Source organism: Hetaerina americana, unplaced genomic scaffold (genome assembly GCF_022747635.1).
Source record: "Hetaerina americana unplaced genomic scaffold, ioHetAmer1.1.p SCAF_9, whole genome shotgun sequence".
Lineage (NCBI taxonomy): Eukaryota > Metazoa > Arthropoda > Insecta > Odonata > Calopterygidae > Hetaerina > Hetaerina americana.
The window spans coordinates 48,599,456-48,619,327 of record NW_027287538.1 but is presented as its reverse complement, the minus strand read 5'-3'; the positions used below and the strand labels follow the sequence as shown (position 1 = coordinate 48,619,327).

Genomic DNA, 19,872 nt, shown 5'->3' with positions numbered 1-19,872 from the left:
AAGGCGGAATCGAACGGATCACAAAAATCCGTTCGATTCCGCCTTCCCCACCTTTATTGTGTTCGTCCTTTATATGTGTTCCTATCCCTTTTCCTTATATCTGTTTCTGTATATATGAGTATTTATTCGCCGTTTGGCGGGATTTCGTGTTTGAATATATTGTTCGAGCTTTCAGCCCTCTCAGAGGCCTTCTTCAAGTGAGACCAAAAATATGCTGGAGAGGGGAAAGGGAAATGAGCGGGGACGGGAGTTGTGGAGCAGGGAATGCTGGGAGGGAAATTAAAAATGGCGGTTAAGGGTGGGAATTTTGAAAGATCGGAAAGCTAATATGTAGGTGGATTCTCGAGTTCTCACCTCTATATTGGTGGCTGAAACAGGTAGGGATTCTAGGATGCTAAGAGCAAAACACTGGTCGAATGAAAGGTTGTGGGAATTGGCATGTGAAGGGATAGGAAGAGAAGCGAGTGAGGCAGAATTGCAGGAGTACCGGTGATTATTCATTTGAATGGATAAGGGGGTAATGCATTCGCCTATATAAAAGGAAGTGCAATGTTTGCATGACAAAAGATAAATAATGTTTTTTTGAGAAGCAACTAGCGTGGGAACGAGGTGAGGGGGCAATGAGGGGATGTAGGGAGAGGGGAGTAGACCTAATAAGAAGACAGGTTTTACATCGGAGCTGGTTGCAAGTAGGGGAAATATTAGGAAATTTGTCACGGGGGGGCGCCAAAGGGTTGGTGGATCTCAGAAGGTTTTTGAGATTGGCGGGTTGTCTGTATGCAAGAGATGGGCATTGGGGTAGTAAGGATGAGGTCGAGTCATTGTCATGTAAAATTGGAAGCAGTTCTTTAAGGAGGGTTTTCAGTCTGTGTGATCCGGGGAAATAGGTGGTGCAAAGGTTGAGTCCTGCGTCAGATGTGGGCTTATTTTTATGTAGTGTGCGTGGTCGGGCGGGGAGCGGTGGATTTTGTTTTGTAGTTGCTTTTCTCGGTAACCACGTTTGAGGAGTGCAAGATGTAGATTGTCAAGGTATTTGTTGAGAGTGGCTGTGGTGTTGCAAATTCGGTGTCCGAGGATAGAGAGAGAGTTAGGAATCGAGCGTTTCGTGTGTTGAGAATGACAGCTTGTGTGGTGTAGGTATTGCTGATGGTTAGTGGCTTTGATGTGTACTGAGGTGGTGACTTTGTTGTTTTGAAGTGAGATGTATGTGTCAAGAAAGGGGATGGTGGAGTCTTAAATGGAAGAGGTGAATTTAACAGTGAAAGAAAGTCACACAGACTGAAAACCTTCCTTAAAGAACTGGCCCCCCTACCCTGATGTGTGAAATTCACACATCAGGGTAGGGGGGCCAGTTTCTTTCCCTGTTAGCTTGGTGTTGCGGCTTGGATTTTATTTCCTAAGAGCATTTCTGGGTAACTGAGTTTGTGAAGTCCATTGTGTAGATTGTGAAGGTATTTGTTGAGGGAGGCCGTGGTGTTGCAAATCCAGTGTCGACGGATAGAGAATTGGGAATTTAGCATTTGGTGTGAGTAGGGTGACTGCTGGTAAAGTGTAGGTATTGCTGATGGTTAGTGGGTATGATATGTACTGAGATAGTGATTTGTTGTTGTAAAGTGAGATGTCCATGCCAAGAAAGGTGATGGTGGAGTCTGAACAGGAAGAAGTGAATTCAACAGTGAAAGAAGAATTTAAGGCACTTTGAAAGTATTGAGGCCTCACCTCCCAAGAAATATCCTTACTCACCCCTAAAACCTAGAACACCCCAGTTTTATCTCCTCCAAAAAATACACAGACCTAACATCCCCTGTCACCCTATATTTTTCAGTTTCAACTCTCCCACTGAAAGAATCTCCGCATTTATTAAACACCACATACAACCTCTAGTCCTCTCCTTGCACTTATTCATAAAAGAGACATACCATTTCCTCAACCATTTAAATTCTGTTTCCATTCCCTCCACCTCCAGCCTACTTATGGCCACCATCAGCGTTACTACCCTCTACACCTCCATTTCCCATGACAAAGGCTTATCCTCCCTCCGACATTACCTCTCTCTATGTCCCACTACCCAGCATCCTTTGACCAAACTTTTCCTGAATCAAGCCACTTTTGTTCTCACAAAAATGCATTTTTATTACTGTTAATACTTCTGGAAGAAGATAAATAGACAATTCAAGGAAATAATTCAAATCATATTAACGACATGAATTTATTCACTTGAAACTATGCCTGCAAAAATAAATATATTAATAAAATAGACAATAAATGAATTAATTCAAATCATATTTTAATGGGTTTTAATTATAATTGATTGCATTAAATTTTAAATCAAGTTAGTCTTGGTACATAGCTAGTGAAAAGTGGAGTTTAATCTACCCAGTGACTTCCTCGAAAGAATGTAAATTGGATTTTTTTTTCAAGAAAGGCATCAATTTAATGGTTTCCAAATGTATAATGCTGACATCTTACCAAACTGATTTAAAGCAAATGTATATTAGATTGAAACCAATTTTAAAACATTGGGAATTAGATATAAATAGTTGATTAGCAGTGTAATTGTACCAGAATTTTCTATCTTTATGGAAAACCATGGAAAAATCCCATGGTCACAGACAAAAGGAAATTTATGTTAAATTTCAGCTGCTATCAGTTTTTGTGATTTTTTGGTGTCCCTGAAATTTATATATCATATCATCATTTATTCACCAGCAGACCATGAGGTTTTGTCAAAGCAGAATATATATATATATATATATATATTCCCCACCTCTATTGTGTTCGTCCTTTATGTGTGTTCCTATCCCTTTTCCTTATATCTGTTTCTGTATATATGACTATTTATTGGCGGGATTTCGTGCTTGAATGTGTATTTGGCCAATGTGGCTCATCTCTTTCTTCTGGCTATGCGTGCCACGAAAACGCACTGTTCCTTTCCTGTATGATGTTGTATGAATTCTAACCCACTGCCTTTTCCTCTTGTGTGTGGTGTATTTCTCCTTTGGTGGGTGAAACAGCCCCCTGACGCCATCTCTTGGCTAAAGAATCGGGGCACTTGGCGACATATTAGACCCACGGATCTCAGGGTAAATTACGTTTCCTCGATAGCTCAAGTGGTTAAGAGCATCCGCCCGGCAAGTGGAAAGATCCGAGGTTCGAGTCCCAGTCAAGGAAATATTTTTACTCTTGTGATCCGTTCGATTCCGCCTTCCCCACCTCTATTGTGTTTGTCCTTTATGTGTGTTCCTATCCCTTTTTCCTTATATCTGTTTCTGTATATATGAGTATATATATATATATATATATATATATATATATATATATATATATATATATATATATATATATATATATATATATATATATATATATATATATATATATATATATATATATATATATATGTATATATATATATATATATATATATATATATATGTATGTATATATATATATATATATTTATATATATATTTATATATATATATATATTTATATATATATATATATTTATATATATATATATTTATATATATATATATATATATATATATATATATATATATATATATATATATATATATGTGTGAGTAAAACAATAGAAACATGAGGATACAATTCAAGCTGAATGCTGACCCATTCATTGATTGTAAGACAGGTATTCATCCACTCTGTAAAACATTTTCAGATTTCAGAAAAGAAGGAAGTTTATGGTACAAAATAAGTCCCATGTTCTAGGGCCCCTGGTAGGTACATCTTGTGCGCACAAAATTGACGAGTAGATTGTTTATATTGCGGGTACTGTGATGTTAAACGTCAGCTTTAGTAGGGAAAGTCTTTAGGTTCATTCTTTTGCATACTACAGTAGTAAAAATAAAAATACACGTAAGAGGTAAAAGGTTTAACTGCCTAAATAATAGAAGACTAGGGACATTATATCTAACATTAGCTATCAATCGTACAACTTTTTTCTAAATTTAAAAATGGATATGGCCCGTGGGGATGAACCCCAGAATATAACATTTGAAAAAATATGAGAATAATGCAGACCATAATAGAGTGATAGAAAAACATTATTAGAAACAGTAAAGCGATTTTCCGGTTTAGGAAACACAGTGGATTGAGTTTCTTGAAGAGCAGATCAATATGGGAATTTCAATAAAGATGACAATTTAAATGTGTACCAAGAAATTTTACTCACTCAACCTGGGGCAAATATTTACCTCCTAATGGTATTTTCAACACTTGGGATGGAGTGTTCGCATGAGCAAATTGTATTACTTGTAATTTATCAGATTTAATTTTGAGGAAATTGTTTATTGACCATGAATGAATTTTCTGGGTTACAAGAATGCTACTGTGAAGGAGTTGCTGAGGTAAGGCTGAGGAAATAAGAATGTTAGTGTCATCAGCCATTTTGATCGCAGTCTAATATTCCTATAAATACATCATTTACTGACTAAATTTACACAGAGACTAACATATGGCCAAAAATAAATATTTTATATAATTTTGAAAATAAATGCCCTCCATTAAGGTCTGTCTCTCTTGCCATTTCAGCCTTGAATAATTCTTCATAGATTAAATAAGTGTCCATGAAAGTCAAAATCTACCTAAAGTTAGTATGAGTAAACTAACCTTAACCATTGAAGCATCATCAAATTGTCCTTTTGATATGTTCCTGATATCACTTCTATCGGCAGGAAATATTTTAGTTCTGTCAGTTTTATCACCTTCATTTGTGCCTCCACCATTATCTGACGAATCGGATGTAGACTCCGAAGTCAACACAGGTGATGAGTTTCCAGAGCTCTGGTTCTGGCCAAGGTTCAAAAGAGGCCAGATCATGAGTGGAGCAATTATGGGCAAACAAAAAGTTAAATTTAAAACCAATGGCCTGTGAACCAGTCAAATGACATATGCTGCTACACCTTTTAAGTTCTTAATAAAAAGAGAACAAATTTGGACTCTTTTTTCCAGTTTGTTCACTGAAAGTGAATCCTTTTAGGTCTTGATAATGACGCCAAACAATTAGGTGGGTTTACTTTTAGTGTATAAAGATGCCTCAATTTTGCAAAAGGAAATTTTAAACTGATGACGAATTATTTTGTCTTAAAAAGTGCTTAAAAAAAATCATGAAAATTTCACTTGGAATCAAAAATTTACAAAAAGCAATAATGCTCCTTGTAAAAATAGTATCCCTTAATATGACCATTGAATTTTGGTAAAAATGATAAAAATATGCACTAATGAGGGACAATTATACATTTTAAACAGTCAATATACCGTTAGAAATAAAAACACTAATCTGATTAAACCAATTTTAACTACCATTAGCAGAGATGAGTGTAAGAAATTCTAAAGCCACCTCTCTCTCTTTAATTATATAGTCACGTTTGTTATGAATATAATTCCCTAATACGCAATCTCCTATAAGTATGCTTCTTCCATAATACAGGGTTCGTCCGGAAAATAAGTGTACTGAGCTCAGGAAAAAAAATTTATTACACTTTTACATATCTTAAGCTAATATTCCTCAAAATAGGACCCTTGTGAGTCGATACAATTGTTCCAGCAGCGTTCTCATTCCTGGAACGCTCCCGCGAAGGCATCATCGGGAACCTCTCGAAGACTTGTCGTCGACCTCTTCTCTGCCCTCCACGAACATCTTGTGCCACCGAAAGATCATGTTTCTGGAAATGGCTGACTCCCCGTAAGCCTGGTTAATCGGGACAGTTTCGGTAGACGATTTCCCAAGCTTTACCACAAATATGATGGATTAACGCTGCTCCAAAAACTTCGGCATCGCGTTCCGTGACGTGGGTCAAGCGTGGAGGTTCGCGTTAACATAGCTCCTCACTACACCACAGCTCAGAGCCGACTGCCTTTTTCAGCGTCGCTTGCCAACATACCCCCCTCCAATCGCAGCCCATCAGAGCGGTGCTGGGCGTGCCTGGAGCGGCGGGAAAAAATCAGTACACTTATTTTCCGGACGAACCCTGTATATCCCACAAAAAGGTTCCATTCATATATTTAAATGCACACACCAATGGAAGCTTTTGTGCAATATATTATGGAAGCATACTTTCCAGGAGTGCCAAACGAAATTCTTGGGGTCTTCATTGTTCTCAAAAAGGAAGATATGTTTTTGCATGACCTTAATGATTTATTTTAATAAGAAATAGTTGATGATTTAATTTTATTTAATATGAACTAACATTTATCGCCATTAAAACAAATCTAGTTTAGATGAAATATCATGATCATGACTGATAAGGCCTAAATGGTACTCATGAAAATTGTAACTACCAAGTTCTCAATTACCACCTCTATGAATAACATGAAATCTATTACAGCTCTTAGAGAATTGTTCTTGTGTGGATATATGCGTTTGCTTTTTTCAGTTAAAATTATTTTCATAGGACAAAAATCAGCTTTTAAAATGTCTACAAGATAAACAGCCAGTCAGACTTGTAATGATGAGAAGGTCTATATGTAATAAATTGAATTAATATTTATTTCAAATCAAGTAAGAACATTTAATTTAACCGAAAAGATGGTTGAAAAACAAAGATATGCTGTCAAACATCGAAAATGAATTTTCAATCAAATTCCTAACAAATCATTTAAATTTAGACTTTTAGTTGATAATGTTTTATCTAAAAACAATTATTCAGTTTTTTTAAGATTATTGGAAAAATTTTGCATCGCTTATAAACTGCCAAATAATTTTTGCTGGAATGAGAGAGATTAAGAAATATAATGGGTAAAAAATCCAGGAAATCTCCAGATGTTTGCATGACCAGTATACAGTAATAGTGGTGTAGACAAGGAGGGGACAGAGAGGGGTGCTCCCAACTCAAATTCAATCGCCAACCCCATATATATCAACAAGAACTGCTGACTTTCAGCATTAAGTTTAGGGGAAAGAGGGTAGATATATTGGCCTAGTATCTTGTGTCAAGGATGGCAGCAATGTCCCTTTAACCTCACAGTTTCAAGAAGGAGTTGAAGGCTAAAAGTGAGAAAATGGAGCTGGATGCTGTCACAACAAAATTTTCTTTCCAACCCACAAGGTTTTCTTCATCCCCAGTCTTAGACTCCACTTAACTCTTCCTCACATATTTCAAAGTATTTAATACCTTTTACATTTTCTATCCAATCCACAGTTATTCTCTTCCACACAAGTCAATTCATACACTTTTCCCAGTGGGCCATGCTACAAATGATATACAAATAAAAAGATTTTGGATGCGCATACTGACAGGAATATTTAACAGGGCACAGCTATTGCCGGCATATTGACACTTACAAAATCATCTATTGTGTGTGTTGCATGGCACAATTTGATTTTTCTTCTCCCTGCAACCATACCACCTTTGCAACACATTGTGCTGGAATCTTTATGCTTTTTGCGAGACTATATCTGTCACATGTAAGATTTTATGCATCAAAATTCTGTTCTGCCATCAAACACCCTGCATAAGGATAATACCCACCAATTGGGGCCAGGGAGGCAAGTAAACTGGAAAAATAGAGTGGCTGTGCATGACAATAGGGAGAAGGTGACAGGAAACAGCTTGAAAGGTGGTAAGGGAGAGAATGGATCCACGTTAAAAAGTAGCCAAGCTTAAACGAACTTCGGTAATTATGTAACCAATATTTGCCACAATTTATTTTACCAATGCCTACTCATTTCCAATAATTCATATGAAATACTACCAGTGTGGAGAAACTAGAGTACATGAAAGGTTTCCACACATGAGTGCACCAATCTCCTCTTTGATATTTCAATTCACATGCTCTTCAAGCCTCTACATCAGTTTTCATAAGTTGGCATGTACAAAAATGGATAAAGGATTCAATTGGCGATTGAATTATAGTTTCTTTCAGCACATACAAAGTTTTTGGTTATTTGGAGTACTTTTACTCTTTATGACACTGAGTAGTCCACTTAATGACGAATAGGAATGATATGCAGCACTGATGATTGTAATTGCTATCTAAATTCATGAATGACCAGAGAAATGTCCAAGAGTGGCACAAGACCGACTCCTTTGGGCATCCATATCCTCCTTAGGAAAGAAATGCAGAGGAATGTCCAAGAGTGGCACAAGACCGACTCCTTTGGGCATCCATATCCTCCTTAGGAAAGGTGACCAAGAGAATCCAATATTAATGTCCAATGTAACCTAAGGCTCTGTTCCTCGGGAATTCCATAATTTCATTCATTTCCATCATAAAACTGTTAATTCCAATTCTCACATCCACTTGTATATTTGTAGACATTATGTGCCTACTCACTAATTGCTAAGCAGATACATCAACAAATAATGATGCCTATTGCATTAGCTTCAACCAAGCTTCAAAATTTTTATCCATTATGATCTCATTAATGGTGTGCATAATCAGAGTTTGACCTTGTACTTCAATAAATATTCTCGAATTATGTCATTTGTGCAACTTGTATCAACCCTTTACCTATTCCTCAGGAGCTTAATTTAGTTTTAAGAGGAAGATCTCCAATCCTAGTGATATTGTGGATTATTTCACTTTAAAAGCAATGCTGTTGATATAAGTGCCTTTTGCTTGTTAATAAAAATAATCTAGTTGTATATTTTACCTGCAGATAGTGTTTATTATCTCTGTTTTTCGACACACTCATCATTAAAAACACAGGCCTATAAACCCACTTCTGAAGCACGTCAGATTTGTTAAAATCCTTATTTGCAATTTTTCCTTTGACTTGTGGCGTTAGCCAACTAATCTTATTTGTACTTTGTTTTGAAAGCTAAACTGTTTGCGGCTATTGGAGTTATTCATTTATTCAATACTACTAGCCGGAAGAGTTCAATTCAATCAATATCACTCCAGTTTTTAAGTCATACTCAAAATGATTATAATATGATGACCATATGGCATGAAGAAAACAAGGTTAAAATCAACATCATAAAATATTTTTAGGTTTAGGTAACTCCATCCTCTTCAAAATAAAGGACACTGAAGGATTTGGTATTTTCCAGCTGAGTGATTCATATGAAGTCTTCTCAGGTTTTCCACTTGGTCAGGTATTGAAAATATATGAATGGAGCAACTCAAAGTGAATAAATTTGCACTGCAGACCAGTGTCAATAACAGATAAAAAAACAAGGCTCAGAGATATGTAATTCATGGCATAGTCTACGTTTGGCATAACAAGTAACTGTGGAGGTCTATAAAAGCCTCCTTGGTTTCTACGCTCTGCTTTTCATGAATTCATTCTTTGTCATTGTAACAGTCTCCAAATATTGAGAGTAATTACCTGAAAACTAACAAAGACGAACATGACTGCAACACCTTGAGAAAAGATGAGTTTAGACTTAATACTATGCTGCCTCATGGCCCTACTTTTTAAAAAACGCTCTATTTCATAAACTATCGAATTATATCAAGAAAGTTGAAAATTCCACGTTATATAAAACCCTCCACATGAAGTACAGCCTTTACATGGTGGAAGGGTTTGCAAGTTCTGATGAGCCTTTGGGCTGTGCTGGCACGAGCAACGATAATTCCTCCTCGTAGAGTCACCCATGCCATGTAGATCAAAGGGTTGGAGCCAGACTAAATGTAGTCTGCTCAGTGTCTGTCCCTCAGTGAGGTGGCCTTCTTAATTATGGTACCATATCACACACTCTTGAGGAAAGTTATGGGTAACCCCCATAATTATAAAATAGAGTGACACCTGTTTCATTTCTTCCACTCCATTGTGTTATGCATTTCATTTCAGATAAATAATGTTGCAAAAGTGAAAACCGTAGCAATGACTTCTACCTATCTACAATAAAAGCATTTGAATACTTTAATATTCAAATTTTTGCATGTATTTCTTAAAAATATCGGAACAATTGAATATTTGAAAAATGTGTTCATAGTTATTCTGAGACTCTTCCATTGTTTTAAGTAATGAAAATAAACGGCACCAGGTAAGGATGAAGAGGTGAGGTATCATAGCAAAAAGCCAGAATTCTTGGAAAAACTGAATGCACCATCAAGTATGTCAGTGTCAGGAAAATGAATTCATCTGTTGAAGAATTTGATTGATTTTCCCATCCACATCCACTTTTTTCATTTATGTCCTTCAGGGGAACACATTAATGGCGCCAGTAACAAATTTTATACTCGCTGTTATTTCTAATATTCAAACCATTCATAATAAATATTGCAGTGGATGTATATAACCCAACCAATCTATTTAATCTATTTTTTATAATAAAATATTTGCATATATATATATATATATATATATATATATATATATATATATATATATATATATATATATATATATATATAATGTATGTATGTATATGTATTAAGTACAAAAAATAATGACTAACATTAAAACTTTTCATGAGTACCCTTCTGTGCATGATATCCAGTATGAGAAAGAGTAATCACACTCACAACAGGTTGTGGAGAGGTATTGCTTTCATTGTCTTCTGAGCTTTCACTGCTCATTGATGTTTCAAGCCACATATGAAGCATCTTCAGCAATGAGGCCATTCTTTGATCCTTGAATGTTAAAGCTATCAGTTGAACCAATGGGACTTCCCACTTGGCCTTTATGGTGCATGAAAGGAAAACACTAACATTAAAAGCAAACACATAATTAACAATCAATGTCAATGTGGTCCATTTATGGTCTAAAATTAATTCAAATGAAAATAATTTTTTCATCAAAACGAAAACATCACACTTTCCTGGAGAGAAAATAGTTTTAGATGAGTTTTAAAAATCACAATGAGCCTCAAATGAGAGAAAAGGCATCATTTTACCATGAAAAATAATGCCCATTAAAATATTTTGCACTATTTTTTCATTCTTGATAATTTTTACTATGACATATTTTTGGAAATTAACCTCTATATGATACTTATAAAAAAATATGTACTTTGTATTGCACATGTACAAACAAAGGCAATTGAGAAAATAAAAAACCTTAACGCATTTATTTCCTATCCATGATGTGAGATTGATGCTATATTTTCCTATTAATGCACATTTAACAGCACATTTTACATGTGGTAACAAATATACTTACCCTTAGTTGACAAGTCATTAAACGTATAAGGACTTTGTCAAAATTCTGGGCGAACAAGTTCCATAGGATAAGATTCTGCTTGTTGCAACCAGCATTGCTTCCACTTCCATTTGACTCTATTGTTGAATGGCATACCCTACTTAGGCTATGAACCCTGTTGGCTTTGTTTTCAGGTATATGAAGTATATTGCGTAAAAGCAGCAGACAATTTCCAATATTATCACAATCATCTGGTGACATCTTCCCATCCTAAAAGAGAAGTAGTTCCCAACATATCAACCTCGAGATATGAATTGTGGCAGTAATTCATCAATAGAAATGCTCAATGTTTTGGATTTATGTGAAGGAAATCACGTTGGAGTATTTCTAGAGTTATAAATGCATTAATGTGCGTAGAAAAAAATTTTCCCTTGCTCAGAAAATATTCTAGCAAGAATTTGTAGAATATATATTGAAGAATATGCTAATTATTGAGTTAAATCAGGTTCTAAAGAAACTCACTGCATCTGGTTAAATTTGCTAATTAAATCATCAGTTAAACCTATCTAACAAACTTACGAAATCTAGTGTTTCCCTCATTCTCTGAACCAAACACTGTGTAACCCGTGGCTCAACAAATTCCTGTTTAGCTGACATAAGAAGACAGTTTAAATCCGAAATGATCTGATGGCCATTTTCTGTTTGGCTAATACTCTCAACTGGTAAAAGGCATTCCACTGGAAGAGTTAAATTGACCAAAACCCTGAAAAAATTATTGCAAAATAGATGAGAATCACAACTCATTATAATCATAATTTAAATATAAAATTAGAGATAGAGTAGGATCATATATACCTCACATCATGTAGAACAAAATTACTCAATTAAATTGATCATGATTTGAGGAAGCAAAAAGATAAAGGTTATTTGAAAGGATAGCGCAGAGTAACATTGTGAATTCCACTTAAATGTTTATAACACCACCATGCTGCAGCATAGCATAATCAGAAGAAATTGCATAAATTAATACGTTTATATGTATTCAAAGAACTGAGGGAAGTGCCAAAACAGTTAATTTAATATCGTCATCCATTGATGTGCACTGAAATATAAAATTTTCACTGTACACAAATGTTCACCTTGTTCAGAACTCTAACCTGGATCCCCTCACTTTCTGGCAAAAATATTAAGTCAATTAGAAATTCACATCACAAGAGGATGCCTCAGTGCATAATTGGTTAGAGAGAGCACTCAGCAAGAAATTAAATGAATCCAGTTTGAGTTCAGGTCAAGATGAAATGATTTTTACACTGTCAAACTGCTGCATTTCAAAGGTTACAAGAATTTATTTTTCTTTTAATCACTGGGTGACCATGAAGCAGATCATAGCCATGACAGCATTGACTCTCATAAAAATAAGCTGATTTGAAATAACTTTTAAAAAAGGCAAAATAACCTAAACAAAACTCAGGTTCAGGTTAAAAGGAACTTCAGGGATTTACCAAGTATTGCGTTCATATTTTACATCACTGCACATAATAATAGCTGTAATACTGATGTTCACAACAGGCACAAATTGAATTCTTTCATCACACTTGGAATGCTTAGACTTTGTATGAAATATAGCAAAACTACATACACAATGGGGCTAATCTTGTATAACATTGTACTGTACTTCTCATAATTACTACCCATTGACAGCCCATAACCATTTGCTGTATAGAAGAACTACATGGTGAAGAAATTAGGCCAACAAGCTTAGACATAGAAAGAGAATATGACATAGATGAAGCTAGCTTAGGGCCAAGCATACTCAACAATGAGATAGAAAGGGCATTAAGAGAGATGAAATCAAATAAGGCCATGGGGGTAGACAACATTCATGCGGAACTACTAAAAGGTTGAGGAGAATGTGAAAGGAAGAGACTATATGGACTGATTTGTAGTATCTATGAGAAAGGAATACGACCGGAAGACTCTGTGAGATGTTTTAGTCCCTATTCCAAAAAATGTAAAGTGCCAGCATGTAAGGATTACAGAACAATAAGTTTGATATCCCACGAAGCTAAAGTTGTTCTAAGGTTATCAACAAAAGGATAGAGAGTAGGGCAAATGATTGCATAGGGGATGATAAGTTCGGGCTTAGGAAAGGGAGAGGCACGCATGATGCCATTGCAGTAATGAGATCACTAATCGAGAGGAATAAGAATACAAACAGGATGTATTTGCCCATTTCTTAGATTTTGACAAGACATTTGATAGAGTGAATTGGGAAAAACTAATGAGAATAGGAATCAGGGTCCTGTATGCTGCAGGAAATAGGAATAGATTGGAGGGATAAGAGCATAATCTGCAAACTGTACATGTCTCAGACAGCTCAGGAGTGAGTGGGGAGTTGAGAGTCCGGATGAGCAGTGTTAGGAAGAGGCAGAGTTGCCCATTATCACCGATGCTGTTCAACAAAAAGGTGCAGGAAATGATTAAAGAGGCATGGGAAGAATTGGAGGTAGGAATGAAAGTCAGAGGGGAATTCGTTAAATCAGTTAGGTTTGCTGATGACCAAGCTCTAATTTGTCAGTCTGCCAAGAGGTTGAAAGCATTGCTGAGTGAATTGGAAATTCAGTGTGATAGATATGGGATGAGAATCAATATTAATAAAACAAAGGTTATGCAATTTTGACCAACACGGTCAAAGTAGTGGGGACATAAGCAGAAGAATTGCGCTATGCAAAGAGGCTTTCACCAGGAGGAGTGAATTGATGAAAGGGATGTTGAGTAAGGATGTTAAGAAAAAACTTGCTAAAACTTGGTATGGAGCGTAGTTATGTACCCACGGAAACATGGTACTTGCAGCAGGATGCTAGATGTAGATTGGAGGCTTTTGAAATTTGGGTGTGGAGAAGAATAGAGAAGGTGAAATGGACCGAGAAGAAAACAAGCGAGGAAGTACTTGATATGGTGGATGAGGAGAGGAGTTTGTTAGGAGAAATACTATGGAGGCAGGAAAAATGGATGAAGGGAATATTGGTTCGCAGAGGGATGTTGAAGACTTTAACAGAGGAGAGAATGTTAGACAAACGAGGAAAGAACAGGAACAGGATATGGATGTTGGACAAGATGAAGGGAGGAAGGAAGTACACAGAGATGAAGAGGCACTTGATGTAGAGTAGGTTGCTGGATTGTGTTTTGTTAGGAGTCACAAAATATTTATTTGGTAGTTGTGTCCATCAAAAACCTACCTTAACCAGTAGATTACTAAATAATAAACCATTTGCTGGAGTTCTCTTTCTCACTAAGATGATTCCATCACCCACTTTCAATTACTTGGTCACTACTACCATAAGGACACATTTCACACAATTCAAATGTCACTCCCCCTTTCTCTTGCCTTTACTTTACCCCCCAGACTCTCTTCATCATTACCAAGAGTTTTTCCATTGTAAAACTGGCATAAATATCCATAATATAAGAGGGAACAATAACTTTTCCAGAGAATTATTAATGGTACAACATCCTTTTCCATAACATATGATCATTAGGTAGCAATAATTTGCCAGCCAAAATAGGTTTATTAATACACAAATATATTGAAAGTCAAATGAATCAAAATATTCACTTACATACTATCAAAGTCAGAGTATCATAGTGGATGAAAGAGGATAATATAAATAAATTTTTAAAAACTAATGTATTATACCAATGATCAAATGTAAATATTTAGATAAAAATTAACAAAAATAACTTCAAAGATTAAAATTTGGGAAAATTTGGTGGAAGAGTACATTGTCCCTTTCTAAACTATGGATGTACTTGTATACAACTTCTATGAAGTGAAGCTTGAAACTACAATTTTTTGGCACTGCATATACTGATTATATATATATATATATATATATATATATATATATATATATATATATATATATATATATATATATATATATATATATATATGCAAAGATGTGCCATGACTTAACAACATGGCATTTTATCTCTAAATCATACCTTATGGTAGCATCGATTACTTTTTTGTTGTCTTTGGAGTAGATAAGCAAAGGAATAAGATCCTGTAATAAATAAAAAGATAACATTATATCACATTCACATTCTCAGAGCATGCAAAGAATTGATTCTCAGAAGAAAAATTGTACAAATACCTTTTGAATAACTTGAGAAATTCCTAGTGCACGTCTGAAATTTCTAATCATTGGATCTTCAGTCAGTAAACATCCCAGAATTTCCCCCAATGAATCTGAAAGCATGTGTACAATAGTGATTTTTCAACTAAATATAATTCAAAAGTCTTCTCGTTTTAACAAAAAATTGATTGATTACTTTCATTTAGATGAAACTTTTTTTACATAAACCTCCACTAATAAAAGATTCCAAAGAGCTATTAAATAATCCACATACCTAGGCATTTTTCTCCGACCTTATACTCTTCACCTACTTTGGATCCTAATAAAGAGAATAGTCCATAAAGGTCCTGGGATTGTACAATGTACCACTCCATCTTATTCCTTTGATGTCCCACCTCAGATTTTTATAATTTGAGGTCATTAACACAGCCTCTACAAAACAAATTTTAATATCTTAGGACATAATTCAATGAATGCTGTATCATGTGCATGGTTATACAATAACATAAACCCAGTGTAGAATACCTTGTGACCCAAATGTTAATTAATGTATTTTATGTTAAATTTGTCAGTATCTAAAATTTTCTCATAATCAGCTCCATGAATACATAGAATTTACCTGGTAGAGCCCTTCATTTAAGTTTTGCCCATGTAAATACATAATATAATGTCTATCTACCATATTTGCTTGAAAATGTAGATCGTTTTCATCATAATTATTACTTTTATTAAATAATCATTTTGTCATTACCACTGTTTGATGAAATTGGCAAAAATGAATCTTTTTATGAAAAGGTTTCAAATACAAGCAAAACTCAGTCATATATGTACTGCAGACCATCACAGATGTGAGGTAAAGATTTAGAACATATCCTTATTTAAAGAGCATAGCTATAAACAAAATGAGTGGAATGTAAATTACCAATTTTGTGAAGAAAAAGCAGGTATAACAATCACAATAAATATCATGAGTCAAGAAAAATATTTCAAGTAGGGATGCTTTAGTCAAAATTGTGTATCTAAATAATAACTACATAAAACTGAGGCAAGTCGCCATTCAGGAAATAAAAGTGGCATATAATGAAGATATTATTAAAATCATTAATATAACATTGAAAAATGGGAAACTGTTCATCTATGTTCATCTGTAACCTAACCCTTCACAAAATTAATGCTGAAAAAAATTGTGATATGTATTTTAAAAGTGAGCCAATTTTCCGCCACCACATTTTTTGGAAAGCAATATTGAAAGACAGCCCAATGCATAGATCAGCAGCGTCATGTGAGATAATGGGTTGAATGAATTCAATATTTTCTTAGTAGGTATCAATTATTACCTGGACATTTTTCTAGCGTATTTACAAGTAATCCGTCATTTGATCTTCCGTGTCTTATCTAGAATTTTCCCAGGAAGACGACATGTTAATTACTGAGCAGGTACCTATTTTTCTAATATTTTCTCCTAAATTATGACAGTTAAATTCTGGGTGGGAACCCCATACTTTTTCACTGATCAATATTTCTTACAAAACCGGTATTTGTATAGTAGCTTTGTTCAAACCATAAATTCATTTAAAAACCATATCCGCCAAAAACAATTTTAAGCAACATTACGGTAATCAAAAAGAACCTAACATAATTTATTCCCCTATTTGTGTGTAAAACTAATTGCATTGCAATTTTATCCACGGTTAGAACCCACTATGAAGAAGGTCAAACTTCTAAATTCATTGTCTTAAATCGCTAAAGCCGCGTAATTCACCACATTCGAACGTAGCGCACTAAGCATTCAAGGGTGTTCCCAACCAGTGGCGTTTTTCAACTGCTGCTCATGTCTGGAGACGTCATCGACGAGTGACGTAAAGAGCCGCGGCAAAAATGGGAATGCAATCGATAGTGGTGGGGGTAAGATCACGTTGCCATACACGTGAGACCCGTCATAGAAGAAAGTAATTCATGCACAATAAGTAATACACTTCCTAAATCATATGAACTAAAGCAAGGTGTTTATTGCGAAGCAAGAGTCCGAATTTTTGCATAACACCAATTAAAAAAAATAATTTATTCCAAACATGAAGTTACGTCCCGATTACGAGAAATATTTTTTAGGCGCTCATGCGAATCGCAAGAATCCATAGCGAGATATTAATCCATAGATTTCTTCTTCGTGCGAACAAATGGAAAACTCATACTTTTACAAGGAATAATTAAGTTACATGAATTATTTCGTATGAAAGTAACACATTAATTTCTGATGTACCTGTTTGTATCTATTATTTTTTTGTCTTGACAACAAATATACCATAGTACAAAAGGAACTTTGTTTCGTTACTTACTGGCTGACTGGGGGAATTCTTTCGCATACTTTCCACAGAGAGTCAGTAGAGTTATTGGAAGATTGTCAATCCTGAGAAATGTCCCTTTCATCGGGTGTCCCCAATAAACCATAAGTAACTGCTAATCACACACAACTTGTAGAACTGTAAAGATTCCTTGTGGGAACCCTTTCCACAAAATATTACTTTCAATCACACAATTACTCAACAAGTGAATGGATTGCTGTGGGATTCCAACTACTACAGAGCCGTTTCAAAGCTCCGAACAGGATCTGCGACGAATTGGCAACAGCGGCAGCACGTCACGTGGAATACGCAGGTGAAGAGCGCCGAGATTTCTCAGGATAAAATATCGCGTAAGATGCTGGTAAGAATGCCATCCTTGTGAGATACCATTTAAAAATTGTTTTTACTTAATTATAAATTTCTAGTCGCAAAGTAAAAATATCAATAATGAACAATACCTTGTACGTTACAAAAGTCCCTATGCAATACATTCTGTAACATATTTGTCGTTCAATAAAATTCATTCTGTTACAAACAAAGAAAAACACTGTGAAAATTACATTATTATTATAGTATGTTAATTGATTTCTCGATATTTGGTAGCATATATAACACCGTTAACAATTATTATATACCTGAAATTTGAGTCTCAAAAATTTAAATGACTTCGACCTGAATACATATTTTTGACGGCAAGTAAAGCACTAAAAGAGCGCTTTGGCATTTGGAAAACACTGTAGCATGAAGTGGAACCGAAAATACTGAAATATTACCCACCCGGAAAAGGTGATCTATTACAAAATTCAGCGCTTAAAGAGAATCCAAAAATTTTTTACTAAAAATTTGCAGTAAACGCGCGTCAATCAATGAATGGCAATAGTTATAATCGAGTTCTATTCATGAAGAAATCTAGTCTTTTTTTGTCCGTTTAAAAGTATTGTGGTCGTGGGTGAAGTGCTACGCGTTCCTCCGAGGCTGCACAAGGTCGGAGGAAGATTTTCACGCGGAGAGGATGACGTCAACCCGCAACCCGTCCAGTCCTCGTGTAGTACAATAGAATAACACCTGGGATGCTCAATAATAACGCTTTATGGAAACTTTTACTACAGGCGCTACGCCGCCTACGATATAGTTTATATCTTACATTCATAGTGCATATTAATATTATTGTTGTACTCCCTGAAGAGTAGAAGTCCCGAAAATACGGCTGATAAATCGACATATTTCGAACTATTAAAGCTGTAACGCAATTCTTGAATGGAGGTTTGCACAAATGATTGCAATAAAGAACTGAGGAGCTACTAAATGAAGACCTGTTCCTATATGAGAGACGTGAGGATACCCGAGAAACTACTAGCAATTACGTTCCTTAAAGGGAAGATAGTGTATAGCGATTATCAGACATCCATTGATTGCATCAGTGGATCTGAAAAAGTCTTTCCATAATGATTTTTCCAGAATTTTCCTTCTAGCCGGAATGATATGCTCCTTATCCTGATTTTAATGTGTCATATACTTAAATTGATCTCGGAATTTGAGTGCTCTAATATTTTTAAACACCAATGGATAATCAAACATAAAGGAGAATGGCACAGCTGTACACTATCACTCTCAGCAATCTTTCCCTTATTTTTTACCGTGCATGCAGAACAGTATTTAGTTCTAATGCATGACCAATAATGCTCCAGCATGTTATGCAAATTAAAAACCACACTTTGTATGCTTTACTAGTACATACTACTTCATGGCCATCCACAAAATTTCTTATTCATATGTGAAACTAGAGCTGCAACTTTCTGCATTTAAATGAACTCTAGTTCATTTCTTTTGGACGCTTTTGAATCGTCACTCATGTGAGCATGACTTATAATTTTCCAAAATATTTTGCCATCATTTTATTAATTAGAGTGTATAAAAAAATTGAGTCAAGGGACCAATAAAAGTGAATGCCTTAGTCCAATCTCACAAAGAGAAGCATTCCCAAAAAGGAAAGGAATTCTTCCAGGACCAAATGAAAGTATTATTTTGGAACTTGCATATTAGTAAGAATCTCTTTCTAAAAAAACTCCAATTGTACTCCTGTAAAATATAATTTTACAATGCTATAGAAAAACGTTGATTTACCTATTCATTTCTTAAGTCATTAAAAGATCACTTGAACTGGAAGTTTTCAAAAAAAGTATTTCTTAACAACACCTTGTGTTCACCATGATAACTGCTGGCCATTTCTTACCTATGAATTTGAATATGAGAGACATGTGGTCCTGTTTCTAATTAATCACCTTATATCTCCCTGAAAATCGTGGAATTAGAAGTTGTTAACAGAGGAAGACTT

General features: G+C 35.1%; 1 protein-coding gene across 5 annotated transcripts in view; it reads right to left on the bottom strand.

Moving 5' to 3' along the window:
- tim (timeless) overlaps positions 1-17,768 on the bottom strand; it is a 54,104-nt gene extending 36,336 nt beyond the window's left edge. For 2 of the 5 annotated variants that reach the window (XM_071598035.1, XM_071598040.1), the window contains exons 1-8: positions 17,532-17,768; positions 15,470-15,627; positions 15,214-15,308; positions 15,062-15,123; positions 11,636-11,819; positions 11,078-11,326; positions 10,441-10,596; positions 4,636-4,815 (exon numbers count right to left, since the gene is read on the bottom strand). In XM_071598035.1, coding sequence (XP_071454136.1) covers positions 4,636-4,815; positions 10,441-10,596; positions 11,078-11,326; positions 11,636-11,819; positions 15,062-15,123; positions 15,214-15,308; positions 15,470-15,569 — 1,026 coding nt within the window. In that variant the 5' untranslated portion in view covers positions 15,570-15,627; positions 17,532-17,768. Of the gene's footprint in view, positions 1-4,635; positions 4,816-10,440; positions 10,597-11,077; positions 11,327-11,635; positions 11,820-15,061; positions 15,124-15,213; positions 15,309-15,469; positions 15,628-16,532; positions 16,678-17,531 lie in introns of those variants that run through there. The other 3 variants (XM_071598037.1, XM_071598036.1, XM_071598039.1) reach the window with 3 other exon arrangements.
- Between the last annotated feature and the right edge of the window lie 2,104 nt (positions 17,769-19,872).